This window comes from Cherax quadricarinatus, chromosome 5 (assembly GCF_038502225.1).
Source record: "Cherax quadricarinatus isolate ZL_2023a chromosome 5, ASM3850222v1, whole genome shotgun sequence".
In the NCBI taxonomy this organism is placed as follows: domain Eukaryota; kingdom Metazoa; phylum Arthropoda; class Malacostraca; order Decapoda; family Parastacidae; genus Cherax; species Cherax quadricarinatus.
In genome coordinates this window covers 26,455,184-26,480,183 of record NC_091296.1, presented here as the reverse complement: position 1 = coordinate 26,480,183, position 25,000 = coordinate 26,455,184, and the positions used below count along the sequence as shown (strand labels likewise).

Sequence of the window (25,000 nt, the reverse complement as noted above, 5' to 3'; positions counted from 1 at the left end):
CAACAGAGAGAACAGGCTATCAACAGATAGAGCAAGCTATCAACAGAGAGAACAGACTATCAACAGAGAGAACAGGCTATCAACAGAGAGAACAGGCTATCAACAGAGAGAACAGGCTATCAACAGAGAGAACAGGCTATCAACAGAGAGAACAGGCTATCAACAGAGAGAACAGGGTATCAACAGAGAGAACAGGCTATCAACAGATAGAGCAAGCTATCAACAGAGAGAACAGGCTATCAACAGAGAGAACAGGCTATCAACAGAGAGAACAAGTTATCAACAGAGAGAACAGGCTATCAACAGATAGAGCAAGCTATCAACAGAGAGAACAGGCTATCAACAGAGAGAACAGGCTATCAACAGAGAGAACAGGCTATCAACAGATAGAGCAAGCTATCAACAGAGAGAACAGGCTATCAACAGATAGAGCAAGCTATCAACAGAGAGAACAGGCTATCAACAGAGAGAACAGGCTATCAACAGAGAGAACAGGCTATCAACAGAGAGAACAGGCTATCAACAGAGAGAACAGGCTATCAACAGAGAGAACAAGTTATCAACAGAGAGAACAGGCTATCAACAGAGAGAACAAGTTATCAACAGAGAGAACAGGCTATCAAACGGTTAGAGCAAGCTATCAACAGAGAGAACAGGCTATCAACAGAGAGAACAGGCTATCAACAGAGAGAACAGGCTATCAACAGAGAGAACAGGCTATCAACAGAGAGAACAGGCTATCAACAGAGAGAACAGGCTATCAACAGAGAGAACAGGCTATCAACAGATAGAGCAAGCTATCAACAGAGAGAACAGGCTATCAACAGATAGAGCAAGCTATCAACAGAGAGAACAGGCTATCAACAGATAGAGCAAGCTATCAACAGAGAGAACAGGCTATCAACAGATAGAGCAAGCTATCAACAGAGAGAACAGGCTATCAACAGATAGAGCAAGCTATCAACAGAGAGAACAGGCTATCAACAGATAGAGCAAGCTATCAACAGAGAGAACAGGCTATCAACAGATAGAGCAAGCTATCAACAGAGAGAACAGGCTATCAACATATAGAGCAAGCTATCAACAGAGAGAACAGGCTATCAACAGATAGAGCAAGCTATCAACAGAGAGAACAGGCTATCAACAGATAGAGCAAGCTATCAACAGAGAGAACAGGCTATCAACAGATAGAGCAAGCTATCAACAGAGAGAACAGGCTATCAACAGATAGAGCAAGCTATCAACAGAGAGAACAGGCTATCAACAGATAGAGCAAGCTATCAACAGAGAGAACAGGCTATCAACAGATAGAGCAAGCTATCAACAGAGAGAACAGGCTATCAACAGATAGAACAAGCTATCAACAGAGAGAACAGGCTATCACCAGATAGAGCAAGCTATCAACAGAGAGAACAGGCTATCAACAGATAGAACAAGCTATCAACAGAGAGAACAGGCTATCACCAGGGAGAACAAGCTATCAACAGGGAGAACAAGTTATCAACAGGGAGAACAAGCTATCAACATGGGAAAACAAGCTATCAACAGGGAGAACAAACTATTAACAGGGAGAACAAGTTATCAACAGGGAGAACAAGATATCAACATGGAAAACAAGTTATCAACAGGGAGAACAAGCTATCAACATGGGAAAACAAGCTATCACCAGGGAGAACAAACTATTAACAGGGAGAACAAGTTATCAACAGGGAGAACAGGCTACCAACAAGGAGAACAAGCTATTAACAGGAAGAACAAGCTGTCAACAGGGGGAACAGGCTATCAACAGGGAGAACAAGCTATCAACAGAGAGAACAAGCTATCAACAGAGAACAGACTATCAACAAGGAGAACAAGCTATCAGTGTTCAGTGGTCAGTCGTCACGTGAGGTCACAGACCCTGAGCTGCTTTGGGGATTAGCGTGGACGGTTACAAAGCATGGCTTGCTTCTGCAGTGTTTTAAAAACTGAGTTTGGAGAGTTGAAGGAGGAGGTCTTGCTTCTCCAGGAGGAGATTAGGAGGCTGAAGGTCCACCTCAATGGGCCTGGGAGAGAGTGTGAGGTGGTTGGAGATGTGGGGAATGAGGCTTCTAGCAGTGAGGTGCAGTCTGTCTCTCACTGTGAGGAGGCTGTAGGTGGGGAGGTAGCAACGGGTACCAGCAGTGAGGTGCAGCCCAGCACCTGCTACAAGTGGCGAGTTGTTCACAGTAATGGGAGGCGCATCAGAGTAAGGAAAGTTAAGAGTGAAGATCTGAAGGTAGGAAATCGCTTCTCTGTTCTCCAGGATGAATGTACTTCAGTGGCCAGTGAAGGTAAGGGTACTACTGCCCCTGCTAATGAAGGTAAGCGCATTCTTGTGGTTGGTGACTCTCAGGTAAGATATGTTGACCGTGCTTTTTGTAATAGGAATAAGAAGATGAGAGATAGAGTGTGCTTCCCTGGAGCTGGTGTTGGGGACATTGTCAACAGACTGGATAATATCATGTCAGGTAATGGGAACAAGCCCATTATCTGTCTCAGTGCTGGTGGAAATGATATTGGGAAGGGTAGGAGAGAAGAGCTGCTAGATAAGTACAGGTCAGCTATAGATTTCATTAAGTCTAAGGGAGGGATCCCAATCATATGTAGCATCTTGCCTAGAAGGGGAGTAGGAAATGAATGGTTGTCTAGGGCAATTGGTGTAAATTGCTGGCTAGACAGATACTGCAAGGAACTTGCAATCCCATTCATTGACAACTGGAACAACTTTTATGGCAAACATGATATGTATGCAAGGGATGGGGTTCATCTCTCTGGGGCAGGGGTGGTAGCACTTGCAGACTCGATTGAGAAGGCCATTGGTGAAATGCCTATGATTTTAAACTGATGGAAGATAGAGGTATGGGTGTGTGTGGGAAACAAGCAGGTTGCAACACTAGGGTTGGAAACAGTAAATGTATAAAAGGCATTCAGCATGAAGTTATAAATAAAGACAATAGAACAGGTCAGAAAACAAAGGGGGACAGCAGAGGGCAGCAAGGGACTAGCTCCCTTAAGGTTTACTATACTAATAGCAGGAGTGTTAGAAATAAGATAGATGAGCTAAGATTAATTGCAAGTGCAGGAAACATAGATATTATTGCTATAACAGAGACCTGGCTCAATCTGAAAGATAGAGAGATGCCATCTGAATGTCACATACAAGGCTATAAATTATTCCACACTGACAGGGTCAACAGGAAAGGTGGTGGAGTAGCGATGTATGTCAGAGACAATTTAAATTGTTGTGTTAGACAAGATATTAAATTAGAAGCGTCAGCCACTGAATCTGTTTGGTTACAGCTTCTCGAGGGCCGAGAAAAACTAATTTTGGGTGTGATTTACAGGGCCCCAAATCTTGATAGGGAGTGCAGTAAACTTCTATGGGACGAAATTCGTAAGGCATCTACATACGAAAATGTTGTGCTAATGGGAGATTTCAACTATAGACAGATTGACTGGAGCAATTTGACAGGAAATTTAGAGTCGGGTGACTTTCTTGATACGATCCAGGATTGTTTTTTAAAACAGTTTGTGACAGAGCCAACTAGGGGAAATAACCTCCTTGACTTGGTTCTTGCCAGTAGGGAAACACTAATTAATAATCTTGAGGTTAATGATGAGCTTGGGGAGAGTGATCACAAATCACTCAGTTTTAACATATCATGGAATTCCCCTAATAATGGCAATCAAGTCTCCGTCCCTGACTTTCGCTTGGCTGATTTCATAGGACTGAAAAATTACTTAGGTGGGCTGAACTGGAATGACCTGACTAGGGGTCAGGTAGGTGGTGATGGTTGCCGATATGATGCTTTCCAGGGCATAGTTCTAGCTGCTCAGTCAAATTATGTTCCAAATAGGGAAATCAGATCAAACAAAAATGATCCTAAATGGATGAACAATAGATTAAAATATCTGATTGGTCAAAAGAGAGGCATATATAGGCAAATCAAAAGAGGAGAGGGGCAATTAAGAAATCGATATATTCAGTTAAAGAGAGAAATAAAAAAGGGAATTAGAAAAGCAAAAAGAGATTATGAGGTTAAAGTTGCAAGAGAATCGAAGACTAACCCAAAAGGATTCTTTCAGGTATACAGAAGTAAGATCAGGGACAAGATAGGCCCACTCAAAAGTTCCTCGGGTCAGCTCACTGACAGTGATAAGGAAATGTGTAGAATTTTTAACACATACTTCCTCTCAGTTTTTACACAGGAGGATACCAGTGATATTCCAGTAATGATAAATTATGTAGAACAGGACGATAATAAACTGTGCACTATTAGGGTCACAAGTGACATGGTCCTTAGGCAAATAGATAAATTAAAACCTAACAAATCCCCAGGCCCTGATGAACTGTATGCAAGGGTTCTAAAGGAATGTAAAGAGGAGCTTAGCACACCTTTGGCTAATCTTTTCAACATATCACTACAAACTGGCATGGTGCCAGATAAGTGGAGAATGGCAAATGTGATACCTATTTTCAAAACAGGTGACAGGTCCTTAGCTTCGAACTATAGACCAATAAGCCTAACCTCCATAGTGGGAAAATTTATGGAATCAATAATTGCCGAGGCAGTTCGTAGCCACCTTGAAAAGCATAAATTAATCAACGAATCTCAGCATGGTTTTACAAAGGGACGTTCCTGCCTTACGAATTTATTAACTTTTTTCACTAAGGTATTTGAGGAGGTAGATCGTGGTAACGAATATGATATTGTGTATATGGACTTCAGTAAGGCTTTTGACAGGGTCCCACATCAGAGACTATTGAGGAAAATTAAAGCACATGGAATAGGAGGAGAAATTTTTTCCTGGATAGAGGCATGGTTGACAAATAGGCAGCAGAGAGTTTGCATAAATGGGGAGAAATCAGAGTGGGGAAGCGTCACGAGCGGTGTTCCACAGGGGTCAGTGTTGGGCCCCCTGCTGTTCACAATCTACATAAACGACATAGATGAGGGCATAAAGAGCGACATCGGCAAGTTTGCCGATGACACCAAAATAGGCCGTCGAATTCATTCTGACGAGGACATTCGAGCACTCCAGGAAGATTTGAATAGACTGATGCAGTGGTCGGAGAAGTGGCAGATGCAGTTTAATATAGACAAATGCAAAGTTCTAAATGTTGGACAGGACAATAACCATGCCACATATAAACTAAATAATGTAGATCTTAATATTACGGATTGCGAAAAAGATTTAGGAGTTCTGGTTAGCAGTAATCTGAAACCAAGACAACAGTGCATAAGTGTTCGCAATAAAGCTAATAGAATCCTTGGCTTCATATCAAGAAGCATAAATAATAGGAGTCCTCAGGTTGTTCTTCAACTCTATACATCCTTGGTTAGGCCTCATTTAGATTATGCTGCACAGTTTTGGTCACCGTATTACAGAATGGATATAAATTCTCTGGAAAATGTACAAAGGAGGATGACAAAGATGATCCCATGTATCAGAAACCTTCCCTATGAGGATAGACTAAGGGCCCTGAAACTGCACTCTCTAGAAAGACGTAGAATTAGGGGGGATATGATTGAGGTTTATAAGTGGAAGACAGGAATAAATAAAGGGGATGTAAATAGTGTGCTGATAATATCTAGCCTAGACAGGACTCGCAGCAATGGTTTTAAGTTGGAAAAATTCAGATTCAGGAGGGATATAGGAAAGTACTGGTTTGGTAATAGAGTTGTGGATGAGTGGAACAAACTCCCAAGTACCGTTATAGAGGCCAGAACGTTGTGTAGCTTTAAAAATAGGTTGGATAAATACATGAGTAGATGTGGGTGGGTGTGAGTTAGACCTGATAGCTTGTGCTAACGGGTCGGTTGCCGTGTTCCTCCCTTGAGTCAATGTGACCTGACCTGACTAGGTTGGGTGCATTGGCTTAAGCCGGTAGGGACTTGGACCTGCCTCGCATGGGCCAGTAGGCCTTCTGCAGTGTTCCTTCGTTCTTATGTTCTTATGTTAACAGGGGGAACAAGCTGTCAACAGGGGGAACAGGCTATCAACAGGGAGAAGAAGTTATCAACAGGGAGAACAAGTTGTCAAAAAGAAGAACAAGCTATCAAGATGGAGAACAAGCTATCAACAAGGAGAACAAGCTATCAACTGGGAGAACAAGCTATCAACAAGGAGAACAAGCTATCAACTGGGAGAACAAGCTATCAACAAGGAGAACAAGCTATCAACTGGGAGAACAAGATATAAACAGGGAGAACAAGCTATCAACTGGGAGAACAAGCTATCAACAAGGAGAACAAGCTATCAACTGGGAGAACAAGATATCAACAGGGAGAACAAACTATCAACAGGGAGAATAAGCTATCAACAGAGATAACAAGCTATCAACAGGGTGAACAAGCTGTCGGCAGGGTGAACGCTTTATAAACAGGGAGAACAAGTTATCAACAGGAAGAACATGATATCTCAGCACCATCAACAGGAAGAACATGATATCTCAGCACCATCAACAGGGAGAACATGATATCTCAGCACCATCAACAGGGAGAACATGATCTCAGCACCATCAACAGGGAGAACATGATATCTCAGCACCATCAACAGGGAGAACATGATATCTCAGCACTATCAACAGGGAGAACATGATCTCAGCACCATCAACAGGGAGAACATGATATCTCAGCACCATCAACAGGGAGAACATGATATCTCAGCACCATCAACAGGGAGAACATGATATCTCAGCACAATCAACAGGGAGAACATGATATCTCAGCACCATCAACAGGGAGAACATGATATCTCAACACCATCAACAGGGAGAACATGATATCTCAGCACCATCAACAGGGAGAACATGATATCTCAGCACCATCAACAGGGAGAACATGATATCTCAGCACCATCAACAGGGAGAACATGATATCTCAACACCATCAACAGGGAGAACATGATATCTCAGCACCATCAACAGGGAGAACATGATATCTCAGCACCATCAACAGGGAGAACATGATATCTCAACACCATCAACAGGGAGAACATGATATCTCAACACCATCAACAGGGAGAACATGATATCTCAGCACCATCAACAGGGAGAACATGATATCTCAGCACCATCAACAGGGAGGGAGAACATAATATCTCAGCACCATCAACAGGGAGAACATGATATCTCAGCACCATCAACAGGGAGAACATGATATCTCAGCACCATCAACAGGGAGAACATGATATCTCTGCACTATCAACAGGGAGAACATGATATCTCAGCACCATCAACAGGGAGAACATGATATCTCAGCACCATCAACAGGGAGAGCATGATATCTCAGCACCATCAACAGGGAGAACATGATATCTCAGCACCATCAACAGGGAGAGCATGATATCTCAGCACCATCAACAGGGAGAACATGATATCTCAGCACCATCAACAGGGAGAACATGATATCTCAGCACCATCAACAGGGAGAGCATGATATCTCAGCACCATCAACAGAGGGAACAAAATATCACCACACTTACTCAAACACGTCTAGAAGTTGGAGAAAGTTAAAATTAATCCCGGAACTGAAGGGTATGTCTTACGAGCAGAGGTTAAGGGAGCTCAACCTGATGACACTAGAGGATAGGAGGGATAGGGGAGACATGATAACGATGTATAAAATACTGAGAGGAATTGACAAGATGGACAGGGTTCGAATGTTTCAGAGATGGGATACAGGAACAAGCGACCACAGTTGAAAGCTAGAAACCTAAATGAGTCATAGGGATATGAGGAAGTATTTCTTTAGCCTTAGAGTTGTCAGGAAGTGGAATAATCTGGAGAGTTAAGTACTGGAGGTAAATTCCATGCATAGCTTTAAGAAGAGTTATGATAAGCTCATGGAGAAGGGAGAGAGTGACTTAGTATCGACCAGTGAAGAGGCGGGGCCAGGAGCTATAACTCGACCCCTGTAACCAGATATAGATGAATACACACACACACACACATATACAGCTATGTAAACACACACAAACAGAAACCCAAATGTCTTAAAATTCTAGACATATGTGCATATAATCTTCTCATAAAACATACTCAGTTCTACACTAGACGTCTACACACAAAATGGACACATAGTCCTACACTTGAAGTCTACACGCAAATGTACACACACTTAGGAGTCTACACGCTAAAAGTTTACACAGCCCTACACTAGAAGTGTACACACAAATATACACATAATCCTATAGATAACTGCACACAGGTATATATACAGTGTACATATGTACACATTCTCTGATCATTTCAAGACAATTTAACAGGTGTTTAACATTCGTACACACACACACACATACACACATGCACACACACACATACACACACACATACACACACACATACACACACACATGCACACACACACATGCACACACACATGCACACACATACACATACACACACACAAACACACACACACACACACACACACCGAAACATACACGCCCACACACACACACACACACACACACACACACACACACACGAGGCCAGGAGCTAGGACACGACCCCTGCAACCTCAACTAGATGAGTACACAAACACACACACACACACACACACACACACACACACGCAAACAGACCGATAAAGACCAATCAGTCTCAGACCATGAGGACCAATTATGAAACGGTACAAGCATATCTTTTCTGTTGTCAACAGAAAAAGGCAGTTTCTGGCCAGTTAATAACAGGTCTGAGAAGATTCTGTATATCAAGAATAACGGATAACACATCAATTCATCAATAACAGTGATGAACACACAGATTCATTAATAGAAGTAATGAACACAGATTTACAAATAACAGTAACGAACACAAATTACAAGAATAACAGTGATGAACACACTGACTAATGAATAACAGGTGAACACACTGATTCGTGAATAACAGAGATGAACACACTGATTCATAAATAACAGATGAACAAACTGATTCATGGATAACAAATGAACACACTTATTCGTAAATGAACACACTGATTCACGATTCACAGCAAATAAACACACTGGTTCTTAAATGAACACAATGATTCATAACAAATGAACACACTGATTCACAGATAAATGATGAACACAGATTCATAGATAAATGATGCACACTGATTCATATATAACAAATGAACACACTGATTCATAACAAATGATGAACACACTGATTCATGAATAACACATGAACACATTAATCCATAAATAACACATGAACACATTAATCCATGGATAACACATGAACACATTAATCCAAGGATAACATACAAAAATCACACAAGAATTCATTAGCAAGGTAAAACAAAAATCACTAATTTTTATGTAAACAAAATTCGTTTTTTGATGTCATAAGAACACAAATCATCAGTCCTTGGAAAACGCAATTCACCGGGCTCTTGATGAACATAATTCATCACAGTCTCTGATAAACACAGTTCGCCACTCTTTCGATCTCTGGTAAACACGATTAGCCACACTTTTGAACTCCGGTAAACACAGTTCTTCATACTCTTGGTAAACACAATTTATCATACTCTTGGTAAACACAATTCATCATTCTCTTGGTAAACACAATTTATCATACTCTTGGTAAACACAATTCATCATACTCTTGGTAAACACAATTCATCATTCTCTTGGTAAACACAATTTATCATACTCTTGGTAAACACAATTCATCATACTCTTGGTAAACACAATTCATCATTCTCTTGGTAAACACAATTTATCATACTCTTGGTAAACACAATTCATCATACTCTTGGTAAACACAATTCATCATACTCTTGGTAAACACAATTCATCATACTCTTGGTAAACACAATTCACAGGCTACCTCATTCTTAGAAAACAATTCACCACTTTCCGGTTCTCAATTAACACAATTCAACACACACTCTCGGTCCCATAGATAAAAAAATATCAACACAGACACTGTATCTTACACAGAAAGAGTCAACACAGACACTGTTACCCAGCAAGAGTCAACATAGACACTGTATCTTACAAAGAGTCAACATAGACACTGTATCTTACAAAGAGTCAACACAGACACTGTATCTTACACAGCAAGAGTCAACACAGACACTGTATCTTACACAGCAAGAGTCAACACAGACACTGTATCTTACACAGCAAGAGTCAACACAGACACTGTATCTTACACAGCAAGAGTCAACACAGACACTGTATCTTACACAGCAAGAGTCAACACAGACACTGTATCTTACACAGCAAGAGTCAACACAGACACTGTATCTTACACAGCAAGAGTCAACACAGACACTGTATCTTACACAGCAAGAGTCAACACAGACACTGTATCTTACACAGAAATAGTCAACACAGACACTGTAACTTACACAGAAATAGTCAACAACACAGACACTGTATCTTACACAGAAATAGTCAACACAGACACTGTTTCTTACACACCAAGAGTCAACACAGACACTGTATCTTACACAGCAATAGTCAACACAGACACTGTATCTTACACAGCAATAGTCAACACAGACACTGTATCTTACACAGCAATAGTCAACACAGACACTGTATCTTACACAACAACATTCAACACACTGTGTGTACCTTACTGAAGAACAGAGTGCATCAAGTGTGACGTGTGCTGTGCGACAGAGTGCAACACTCTCCGTCAGACAGGAAAGCAAAACACACACACACACACACACACACACACACACACAAACACACACACACACACACACACACACACACACACACACCCTTTCGCACTCACGTGAAAAAATATTATAAACATAAAAAAGAATGGTAGCAACAAATGTGCGTGCACGTGCGCTGCCTGAACAACTGTACCAGCTGAACACCGTCATTCCATCTTTTCGGACCAAATATTGAACATTGAAAACATTCTCGTACCTTTTTGTCCTGACTTGTGGTATATTTTGAGTATATGTCAAGTATACTCACGCATATATATTTTTCAATACACGCATTTTGGAGAAAAATTTAAAATAGATGGGATATATATATATATATATATATATATATATATATATATATATATATATATATATATATATATATATATATATATATATATATACGTACAGCATAAACACACACAAACACAAACACACACAAACACACACACACAAACACACACACACACACACACACACACACACACACACACACACACACACACACACACACGACGACATCGCATCATGGAGATTTAACTGATCTAAACTACCGGATGCTCTCAGTTTCCGGTTTTAAAAAAATATAGCAATTTTCCATCTCTTAAAATAACTTCTCTGTTCTCTCGAGCAATGACGATAATAATAATAATAATAATAATAATAATAATAATAATAATAATAATAATAATAATAATAATAATAATAAATATTATTATTATTATTATTTATAATAACAATATAATAATACTAATAGTCAAGAAACGTCTACATTTATTTTATGGAAAAATAAGAGCAATAAACGTCAGTAATAAATGCATATTGTGCTTTTTTATTACAGTGTTGGTTAATAACTGTCTCACGGACCTGATAATACTGATGTCTCACGGAACTGATAATACTGATGTCTTATGGACCTGATAATACTGATGTCTCACGGACCTGATAATACTGATGTCTTATGGACCTGATAATACTGATGTCTTATGGACCTGATAATACTGATGTCTCACGGACCTGATAATACTGATGTCTTATGGACCTGATAATACTGATGTCTTATGGACCTGATAATACTGATGTCTCACGGACCTGATAATACTGATGTCTTATGGACCTGATAATACTGATGTCTTATGGACCTGATAATACTGATGTCTTATGGACCTGATAATACTGATGTCTTATGAACCTGATAATACTGATGTCTCACGGACCTGATAATACTGATGTCTTATGAAACTGATAATACTGATGTCTTATGGACCTGATAATACTGATGTCTTATGAAACTGATAATACTGATGTCTTATGGACCTGATAATACTGATGTCTTATGGACCTGATAATACTGATGTCTTATGGACCTGATAATACTGATGTCTTATGGACCTGATAATACTGATGTCTTATGAACCTGATAATACTGATGTCTCACGGACCTGATAATACTGATGTCTTATGGACCTGATAATACTGAAGTCTTATGGACCTGATAATACTGATGTCTTATGGACCTGATAATACTGATGTCTTATGGACCTGATAATACTGATGTCTTATGAACCTGATAATACTGATGTCTTATGGACCTGATAATACTGATGTCTCACGGACCTGATAATACTGATGTCTTATGGACCTGATAATACTGATGTCTCACGGACCTGATAATACTGATGTCTCACGGACCTGATAATACTGATGTCTTATGGACCTGATAATACTGATGTCTTATGGACCTGATAATACTGATGTCTCACGGACCTGATAATACTGATGTCTTATGGACCTGATAATACTGTCTTATGGACCTGATAATACTGATGTCTCACGGACCTGATAATACTGATGTCTTATGGACCTGATAATACTGTCTTATGGACCTGATAATACTATCTTATAGACCTGATAATACTGATGTCTCACGGACCTGATAATACTGATGTCTTATGGACCTGATAATACTGTCTTATGGACCTGATAATACTGTCTTATGGACCTGATAATACTGATGTCTCACGGACCTGATAATACTGATGTCTTATGGACCTGATAATACTGTCTTATGGACCTGATAATACTGATGTCTCACGGACCTGATAATACTGATGTCTTATGGACCTGATAATACTGATGTCTCACGGACCTGATAATACTGATGTCTCACGGACCTGATAATACTGATGTCTTATGGACCTGATAATACTGATGTCTTATGGACCTGATAATACTGTCTTATGGACCTGATAATACTGATGTCTCACGGTCCTGATAACACTGATGTCTCACGGACCTGATAATACTGATGTCTTATGGACCTGATAATACTGATGTCTTATGGACCTGATAATACTGATGTCTCACGGACCTGATAATACTGATGTCTCACGGACCTGATAATACTGATGTCTTATGGACCTGATAATACTGATGTCTCACGGACCTGATAATACTGATGTCTCACGGACCTGATAATACTGATGTCTTATGGACCTGATAATACTGATGTCTTATGGACCTGATAATACTGATGTCTTATGGACCTGATAATACTGATGTCTTATGGACCTGATAATACTGATGTCTCACGGACCTGATAATACTGATGTTTTATGGACCTGATAATACTGATGTCTTATGGGCCTGATAATACTGATGTCTTATGGACCTGATAATACTGATGTCTCATGGACCTGATAATACTGATGTCTTATGGACCTGATAATACTGATGTCTTATGGACCTGATAATACTGATGTCTTATGGACCTGATAACACTGATGTCTTATGGGCCTGATAACACTGATGTCTTACGGACCTGATATTACTGATGTCTTATGGACCTGATAATACTGATGTCTTATGGACCTGATAATACTGATGTCTTATGGACCTGATAATACTGATGTCTTATGGACCTCATAACACTGATGTCTTATGGGCCTGATAACACTGATGTCTTACGGACCTGATATTACTGATGTTTCACGGACCTGATAATACTGATGTCTCACGGATCTGATAATATTGATGTCTCACGGATCTGATAATATTGATGTCTCACGGACCTGATATTGATGTCTCAGGGACCTGATATTACTGATGTCTCAGGGACCTGATAAAATTTGTCTCACAGACCTGATATTATTCATATCTCACGGACCTAATATTATTGTCTCACGGACCTGATTATTACTGATGTCTCATGGCCCTGATGTTATTGACGTTTCAATGACCGAATATTACTGATGTCTCACTGACCGGATATTACTGATGTCTCACTCACCAGATATCACTGATGTCTCACGAAGTACTGACAGTAAAACTGACAACCACAAGGTGAAGTAATAGCGCCCAACTTTACCCTGCATGCCAACCCTTCCCCTGCACGCCTAATCTTCCTCTGCACGCCCACCCTTCCCTCGCCCAAAACTGGACTTACTCTTACAAGTATAATACTCCATCATGTTTTGGTTGTAGCGGTAGGCGGTGGTGAGGTCCATGGCGGCTGACGGAGGCCTCAAGCCGAACAAGCCGAAGTTTGAGTGCTCCATCTTGGCGGCGGCGAAGGTGTCAGCCAGGCCGCAGAAGGTGTCAGCCAGGCCGCAGGTGTCAGCCAGGCCGCGAAAGGAGAGGAGGGCCGCTGAAGGAGGCGGCGAAGGGGTAGCCGGGGATCCTGGAGACTCCACTCCGGAGGCAGTGATGACCCTGGCACTATACACAGAGGTGGGGCACTGGCCGCCGCCGCCGCCGCCGCCCGCTACCCGCTATTTCCCGCGGCACTTTTTGTGTGTGTATATGTGTGTGTGTGTGTGTATACTTTTGCGTGTGGCCCCTCCCGAGCGGGTATAATCCAGGGCACTCCAGAGTGTGGGGCGGTGTCACGAGGGTATGGGCACTAGGGCCACACCGGCGTCAGGCCACACTACTAGGGCCACACAACCAGGGCCACACTACCAGCGCTGGCCACACTGATGTTAGCACTAGTCAAGCCTGACCAACTGTGTCCTCCTTATTTGAATATCTTTCCCGCTAAATCACGGCTTCCAGCCGGTGCGGAGCGATTCCGCCGGGATAATTGAGTGTGGCTGCCGCCAGCAACGCCGACCAATGAGCGCCGCCGACGCTGCCGCCGCCCCGCCCCCTCCGCCTGCCGCCCACCCCGCCCACCCCGACTATTGGCTGCTCATCCGTGACGTCAGGCCACGTGACCGCCCCGGGGCGGGGAGCAGAGTGCCTGGTGGCGGCCCACCATCCCGTAGTCATGGTAACCAGGGCCAGATGTGGCACCGAGCCCCGCCGGCCAGTGCTACCCCGCCCACGATGGCAGCCACAGCAGCCCCGCCGCCCGCCGCCACTCGCCGCGCCGCCCTCGCCGCTGGTGGGCGGTGTGACTGTTGTTGACCCACCACCTGCTGGGTGGTGCAAGGTGGGCGCGTGTGTGGGTGCATCACCACGCCTTCTGCCCACCCATCACACCTGCCCACCCACCACGTTTCCCTGCCTACCCACCAAGCCTCTTGCCCACCTACCACGCCTCCTGCCCACCTACCACGCCCCTGTCTACCCACCACGGCCCCCTGCCCACCTACCACGCCCCCTGCATACCCACATTTCCGCGCCCATATTCAACGCAACACGCCCACACAAACACAATCTCTCTGTTTCTGTCTCTCTGTCTCTCTCTTTCTATCACAAACTCGGAGAATCACAGAAAATAGCTATCAACACTGATAAAAAGCAGTAAGACAAGATGACACATGACCCTGGGTTTTGAAAGAATGTGTCGAGAAATAAGGTATCCACTCTGGCTTACTCCTGAGACCTCTGCATTAAAAAAAGAAAATTGGCACATGTATAACAAACGAAATTACTGTGCTAATAGTTTAAAAAACTGTGCTAATTCTAGAACGTCTCTGCAACGAGTGTTGTTTCTGGAACACTGGAACAACTCACTGACGTTAGTGTATGCTGTAATTGGGTGAGCACTCTTCTATGGTTCAGGAGGAGCTGAGCCTCAGTGCCTCACTGAAAGAGAAGCGAGTAAAGGTTCGACTCACCGTCTGCTAATCGTTGCTCGCCGTCTGACCAGTCAGAAGTAAACACAGGGTGATTACTACATCGTTAGACTTGAGGTCGACGAAGTCCCGTGTACTCAAGCTGACGAATAACTGTGATGGATATTAAGAGTAATCCCATGGCACGCGGATTTATTCTCATAATTTATATAATTCTTATAGATCAATTTGTTCAGCGTTGATCCCCGGAACACCTCCAGGTAGCCTCCAGGTTGCACGGTGTACAGGAGTCATGGGCGAACTAGTACCGTGGATGGGAGTAAAGTGTGGAGATATTGACCAACTGTGGATATGAATACTTTTAGTATTGATGAATCCACTCGAGGCGAAATGTACGCAAGTGATCTTTCCTACATAGGATGAGAGACCTATACCCCAGGTGTACCTGTGTACCTAGCTGCTAGCACCTAGGATCCCTCCTAGCACCTGGTAACATTACTTAGGTGTATCTAGCTGTTACTAGCTCCTAGGAGCCTATATTTGAAGCTACCCAAGCTTTTAGCTTCAATGACCCTACTAGGTAGACTGTTCCATTCATCGACCAAACCAGTATTTTCCTTCATCATTTCTAACTCTAAATTTATCCAATTTGAATTCATTATTTCGAGTTCTTTCTTGAAGGGATATCCTCAGAACCTCATTTATATCTCCCTTATTTATACCCATCTTCCACTTATGTGCCGGGTTACCTCATGGAAGACTCGGGACGGGACAATACCAGCGAGCCACTTCGAAATTGAACTTTCACTTGTACACATCAATCATGTCTCCCCTCATTCTACGTCTTACATGAGAATAACTACAAACGACACGACACCATAACTGCAAACAAGATCATACAAGGATACGAGGAAACAGCTTAAAGTTATTTCTGGGTAACTCAAGCAGCGAGAACGTAAGATATTATTTCCAGAAGAGGAAGCAAGAAGTGCACAAGGCACACTGGGAAATATTTCTTCATAAACAGAGTGAGTGAGAGAGAGAGTGAGAGAGAGAGAGAGAGAGAGAGAGAGAGAGAGAGAGAGAGAGAGAGAGAGAGAGAGAGAGAGAGAGAGAGAGAGAGAGAGAGAGAGAGAGAGAGAGAGAGAAAGAGCAGGTCTGGAGCAGTGTGGCAGTTGCAACACCAGTGAGGTAGTGCCTCCTGCTGCAACTACTGCGATAAAGACAAACATACAACAAAGTATTAAAGATGGAAGAAATTCAGTGCGTTTATTTTCTCTCTCCCCCTTCACTCAATAAACACGCACACAACCACTAACCACCCTCCACGCTACGAACGCATATGTGAGCGCACGCACACACACACACACACACACACACACATACAGTGGAACAGTGCTAGAATCGTGCACTATCACTTACAACTAACAAATTATATGACCCACTAAACACAGCGCCCATGATACCTCTAGCACAGATTTGCTTTTGTAACTACGAATAGTTAATTACGAATAGGTAATTACGAATAGGTAATTAGTGCCACATACGCGCCCACCAACTCTAATAGACCCACAAACACACGCGCACTGCCACATGTTTCTACCCAGCTTAACTAACACTTTCATTAATATGCGGCGAACACCATACACGTTAGAAGAGGCTAATGACCAATTATAAAGACACGCCCACGCTAGCACACAGTACGCCCAGGCTAGCACACGGTACGCCCAGGCCTACACACAGTACGCCCAGGCTAGCACACAGTACGCCCAGGCTAGCACACGGTACGCCCAGGCTAGCACACGGTACGCCCAGGCTAGCACACGGTACGCCCAGGCTAGCAAACAGTACGCCCAGGCTAGCACACAGTACGCCCAGGCTAGCACACGGTACGCCCAGGCCTACACACAGTACGCCCAGGCTAGCACACAGTACGCCCAGGCTAGCACACGGTACGCCCAGGCTAGCACACGGTACGCCCAGGCTAGCACACAGTACGCCCAGGCAAGCACACGGTACGCCCAGGCTAGCAAACAGTACGCCCAGGCTAGCACACAGTACGCCCAGGCTAGCACACAGTACGCCCAGGCAAGCACACGGTACGCCCACACTACCACACAGTACGCCCAGGCTGCCACACGGTACGCCCAGGCTAGCACAGTGTACGCCTAGGCTAGCACACAGTACGCCCACGCTAGCACACGGTACACCAACGCTAGCACATAGTATCCTCACACTAGCACACGGTAAGCCCACGCTAGCGCGCAGTACGCCCAGGCTAGCACACGGTATTCCCAGGCTTGCACACAGTACGCCCAGGCTAGCACAGGGTATGCCCAGGCTAGCATACAGTACGCACAGGCTAGCACATAATATACCCACGGTAGCACACAGCACGCCCAGGCTATCACACAGTACGCCCATAGTACCATACAGCACGGCCACGCTACCATACAGCACGGCCACGCTACCATACAGTACGCTCATGCTACTACACGGTACGCCCACGCTAGCATACAGTACGCCCACGCTACCATGCAGTTCGCCCACGCTACCTCACACCACATCCACACATCACACCAGCACACACCACAGCCAAGCTACAATACACTACAACCACACACACACATGCTTACCGTACCCACACACTCGCATGCCACGCCCACATACAAACACACATACACACACACACACACTACCCACACAGTCACTCGCCATACCCACTCACTCTACCAGTACACACCACACCCACACTACCAGCACACACACAACATGCACACTACCAGTACACACCACACTCACACTACCAGTACACACCAGACTACCAGTACACACAACACCCACACTACCAGTACACACCACACCCACACTACTAGTACACACAACACCCACACTACTAGTACACACCACACTACCAGTACACACCACACTACCAGTACACACCACACTTCCAGTACACACCACACTCACACTACCAGTACACACTCCACTACCAGTCGACACCACACTACCAGTACACACAACACCCACATTACCAATACGCACCACACCCACATTACAAGTAGACACCACACTATCAGTGCACACTCCACTACCAGTAGACACTACACTACCAGTACACACAACACCCACACTACCAGCGCAAACCACAGCACCACTACCAGTACACACCACAAATCATATTTCCAGTGCATACCACACTTCCAGTGCACACCACACCCACACTACTAGTACACACCACAAACCACACTACCAGTACATACCGCACCCACACTATCAGTACACACAAAACTTCCAGTACACACCACACCCACACTACCAGTACACACCACACTACCAGTACACACCCGCACTACCAGTACACACCACACACTACCAGTACACACCACACTACCAGTACACACCCGTACTACCAGTACACACCACACACTACCAGTACACACCACACTACCCGTACACACCACACTACCAGTACACACCACACTACCAGTACACACCCACACTACTAGTACACACACTACCATTACACACCCACACTACCAGTACACACCCACACTACCAGTGCACACCACACTACCAGTACACACCACACTATCAGTACACACTCACACTACCAGTACAAACCACATTACCAGTATACACCACACTACCAATACACACCACACCAACACTACCAGTACACACAAGACTACCAGTACATGCCACACCACCAGTACACATCCACACTACCAGTACACACCCACACTACCAGTACACACCCACACTACCAGTGCACTCCACACTACCAGTACACATCCACACTACCAATGCACACCACACTACCAGTACACACCACACTACCAGGAGACTTAGGTCTCGAGACACTCCCCAGATAGGGAGCCAAGGCCGGGTCACCACTACTTGGAAAAGACCAGGGCCGGGAGAGTACCGGCGAATAAGAAAAAAAAAACTACCAGTACACACCACACTACCAGTACACTCCACACTACCAGTACACTCCACACCACCAGTACACTCCACACTACCACTGCACACCCACACTACCAGTACACACCCACACTACCAGTACACTCCACACTACCAGTACACACCCACACTACCAGTACACACCCACACTACCAGTACACACCACACTACCAGTACACACCCACATTACCAGTGCACTCCCCACTACCAGTACACATCCACACTACCAGTACACTCCACACTACCAGTACACTCCACACTACCAGTACACACCCACACTACCAGCGCACACTCACACTACCAGTACACACCACACTACCAGTACACACCACGCTACCAGTACACACCCACACTACCAGTACACTCCACACTACCAGTACACACCCATACTACCAGTACACACCACATTACCAGTACACGCCACACTACCAGTACACACCCACACTACCAGTACACACTACCAGTACACTCCACACTACCAGTACACTCCACACTACCAGTACACACCACACTACCAGTACACACCCACACTACCAGTACACTCCACACTACCAGTACACACCACACTACCAGTACACTCCACATTACTAGTACACACCACACTACCAGTACACTCCACACTACCAGTGCATACCCACACTACCAGTACACTCCACACTACCAGTACACACCCACACTACCAGTACACACCCACACTACCAGTACACTCCACACTACCAGTACACACCACACTACCAGTACACACCCACACTACCAGTACACTCCACACTACCAGTACACACCTACACTACCAGTACACTCCACATTACTAGTACACACCACACTACCAGTACACACCCACACTACCAGTACATACCCACACTACTAGTACACTCCACACTACCAGTACACACCCACACTACCAGTACACACCCACACTACAAGTACACTCCACACTACCAGTACACTCCACACTACCAGTACACACCCACACTACCAGTACACACCACACTACCAGTACACACCACGCTACCAGTACACTCCACACTACCAGTACACACCACGCTACCAGTACATTCCACACTACCAGTACACACCCGCACTACCAGTACACACCCACACTACCATTACACACCACACTACCAGTACACACCCACAATACCAGTACACACCCACACTACATACCCACACTACCAGTACACACCACACTACCAGTACACTCCACACTACCAGTACGCACCCACACTACCAGTAAACACCACACTACTAGTACACACCACACTACCAGTACACTCCACGCTACCAGTACACACCCACACTACCAGTACACACCACACTACCAGTACACACCACCAGTATACTCCACACTACCAGTACACTCCACACTACCAGTACACACCCACACTACCAGTACACACCACACTACCAGTACACTGCACTCTACCAGTACACTGCACTCTACCAGTACACTGCACTCTACCAGTACACTGCACTCTACCAGTACACTGCACTCTACCAGTACGCTGCACTCTACCAGTACACTGCACTCTACCAGTACCCAACACTACCAGTACACACCCACACTACCAGTACACACACTACCAGTACACACCACACTACCAGTACACTCCACACTACCAGTACACACCCACACTACCAGTACACACCACACTACCAGTACACACCACCAGTACACTCCACACTACCAGTACACACCCACACTACCAGTACACACCACACTACAAGTACACACCACGCTACCAGTACACTTCACACCAGTACACACCCGCACTACCAGTACACACCCACACTACCATTACACACCACACTACCAGTACACACCCACACTACCAGTACACACCCACACTACCAGTACACACCCACACTACCAGTACACACCACACTACCAGTACAATCCACACTACCAGTACGCACCCACACCACCAGTACACACCACACTACCAGTACATACCCACACTACCAGTCCACACCCACACTACCAGCACACACCCACACTACCAGTACACACCATACTACCAGTACACACCATACTACCAGTACACACCACACTACCAGTACAATCCACACTACCAGTACGCACCCACACCACCAGTACACACCACATTACCAGTACACACCCACACTACAAGTCCACACCCACTCTACCAGCACACACCCACACTACCAGTACACACCCACACTACAGTACACACCACACTACCAGTACACACCACACTAAAAGAATGTACTGTCCTGTGTTATGCTAGCTTGTGGTATTGAGCACTACCACTGAAACTCCCTTCAAGGAAGCTGCCTTGACCCTGGTGAGGTAGTCTTGGTCCGTGGAACAGGAGCGACCCTCAGAGCTATTCCCTATCCTCGGATCAAGCCTCATCCCCTGTTCCCCAGGCGCTGTATGACCCTCAAGGGTTTAGCCTTTTCCAATAAATATTCAGAAATAATAGTAATAATAATTATAATAATAATAATAATAATAATAATAATAATAATAATAATAATAATAATAATAATAATAATAATAATATGCAGGCTTGTTCAAGCTACTTTGTGCGTCTACTGTATAACCTTATCACTCTGGCCTTGGATCAAACCTTCAGTCTTTGATAGCTACCTTTAATACGCTGCAGTGAAAATATGTAGACAATGGGAAGGGGTCGCGACAACACTGAATTCCAGTGAAGAGAACTTCAGTGAAGAGCAATGAGAACTTCAGTGAAGAGCTTCAGTGAAGAGCAGTGACAACTTCAGTGATCAGCAGTGACAACTTCAGTGATTAGCAGTGACAACTTCAGTGAAGAGCAGTGACAACTTCAGTGATCAGCAGTGACAACTTCAGTGAAGAGCAGTGACAACTTCAGTGATCAGCAGTGACAACTTCAGTGATCAGCAGTGACAACTTCAGTGAAGAGCAGTGACAACTTCAGTGATCAGCACATAGACTAGTAAAATGCTTATACATCAAATGTTATTAACATATTTGTCGGTATATAATAAAGCATAGAACTGCGGTGTATGACACTGCAGAGATGATGTTTCGCTCTCCGGGGATTCTTTTATCAATTCTCATCGACTAGCAATGTCCCTGATGGGCGAAACGTCGTCCCAGTTTTCACTGTCCTATTAAAAGTGAAATATCTGAGGGTGGAACAGCAAGGTTGATCATCATCTCATAATTCCCACAATATAAAGTACTTGTGTGATGAGGGTAGGCAGCGCGGCCGCCCCACCAATATTCTCGTCGTGAGAGCCTTACCTGGGCATACAAATACCCTTGCAGCTCCTCCCTACCTCTGCAGCCTTACCCAAAAGTCCCTACAGCAGGTGAGGCAGGGGGAGGGGGGAGGTTTCAGGGAAGGAGGGAGGCTTCAGGGAAGGATGGAGGATCCTGAGGAAAGGGGGGGGGGGAAAGGGGAATAAAAGACGGAGGAAGATTACGGGAGAGAGAAAGACAGGGCGGAAAGTATGTTATCGAGTCATTGTTTCCGTGGACAGCGTGTATGTTGTGAGCATCAGGTTCACGCTGTTGTAGCCTTCACAACCACGCCCTGACCCTAAGCACGCCCAACTGCTTCCACTTACCAATTATCAAACAAAATGTGATCGACAACAGGAACTGTAAATTAAGAAAGCTACGCATAATTTTCTTATGGTATTTTTACATGGGGGCAAATTGGTGCAGCCGAGGCTGGAACGGCCCTCTTCTTATTCAAGCCCTTAAACACGCTGTGTCCTCGGCGGCATAATAAACAGTGGCTTCAAAGGTAGCGCTGGATGCTGGGGGGCGGGGGCGTGCGTTGCCCATCTCACAGCATCCAATAAGGCCTTTTTTTATATGTCAAGATGCGGGGCGGTAAGCGTAAGTTGAGAGTGTGTAATGTAAGTGTGATGGCCCAGCCGCAGCTCCGGTGCTCTGGAGGAAGATGGGTCTGCCAAAGGTCCCGCTCCGCATAACTTAGTCCAGCCTAAGTAATGCGTAATTAATTCCTGTAATTATCCTACCTACTGAGGACAGCTCCTGCAAGGCGATGCACCTTGCTGGAGAGACGAGGAGGAGGAGGTGGAAGGGACAACGAAGGCGACGACGATAAAGAAAAGAAGGAAGAGCTAGAGCACAACAGTGAGGCTCACAGTTCAACTTGAGCATCACTCCATCTCTGCGCTGTCTTGTAACAGGAGCACCTCACTAAAAAGAGCGAAAAACATCAATCAAAATATAACGAAAAGGTAAAATTGGTCAGTTAGCAAGAACTCATTTAAAATTATGTCCTTTCTAAAAATTTTCCCTTATACGGTTAAAAACATATTTTTTCTCAATTACGTTAATGTAAAAATTAACAGTTTTGTACCAAAAAAAAATTAGAAAACTTACCTCGCCTCATTATAACAAGCGCAATTTAATTTAGCCTATCCAACTAAATATATTTGGATAATTTTACAACAAATTAATAATAGACAAAGACAATGAAATATATTTTTTTCGTTAGATTCAGAATATTTTTTGCGAAATTATTGCAAACACAAATTTTCACTTGCCTTATTTGGCAAGAAGAGCGTTGCTGTTTAAGCCAAAATTCCAAGTTTTACCTATTTGGCACGATATATATATATATATATATATAATATATATATATATATATAATATATATATATATATATATATAATATATATATATAATATATATATATATCAGTAGAAGATGGGAGTCATAATTGATAAAGCATACAGTAAATTATTGCCTTGTTATGTATGTGTAATATGTCAATCAGGAGAGAGAGAAGAAACTATACGCACCTGAATTCCTTACAAAAGAAAGCAAATGAAAGGGAAAGCAAACATTATTTGTAAGGCTGGGGGAAAGCTTCCAGGGGAAAGTATTTGGAAGCTCTCAAGGGTAGAAGGCCATTGTCAAGTTCACTCAACGACCTTCCTTTGTACAGTACAACTGATCTTCCTGACTGAGTGTTCGTGCATTTTCCCCTTTGCTCCTTGTACCCCTGAACCTCTTATAACACCCAGGATGACAGTGATGAAAAATGAACCTCGGTGTATTAGGGTTTAACAAAATGATCCTTGGTGTAATAGGAATAACTGAATACGTCCTGAGAGGCTGGACGCTTTACAACAAAGTGAACACGGGGATAAGCTCCTCACTGGCAACTGGATAATCCCATAGAATGGCCATATTTGAGCACAGTTGATTGCTTCTCAATAGTGGAATACCTGACCTCATGAAGTCACCAGTCTGGATAACTTACTCGTGTAGTAACCAGTCTGGATAACTTACTCGTGTAGTAACCAGCCTGGATAACTTACTCGTG

The 25,000-nt window shown here is 44.0% G+C and overlaps 1 protein-coding gene across 14 annotated transcripts in view; it reads right to left on the bottom strand.

Annotated features, from left to right (window-relative positions):
- The window catches only part of LOC128684792 (paired box protein Pax-5-like), a 463,405-nt gene that overhangs the window by 194,408 nt on the left and 243,997 nt on the right, over window positions 1-25,000 (bottom strand). The window contains exon 1 of one of the 14 annotated variants that reach the window (XM_053771060.2): window positions 14,146-14,486. The exons of the other annotated variants lie outside the window; for them this stretch is intronic. Coding sequence (XP_053627035.1) covers window positions 14,146-14,251 — 106 coding nt within the window. The 5' untranslated portion in view covers window positions 14,252-14,486. Of the gene's footprint in view, window positions 1-14,145; window positions 14,487-25,000 lie in introns of those variants that run through there. 14 annotated transcript variants of the gene reach the window in all.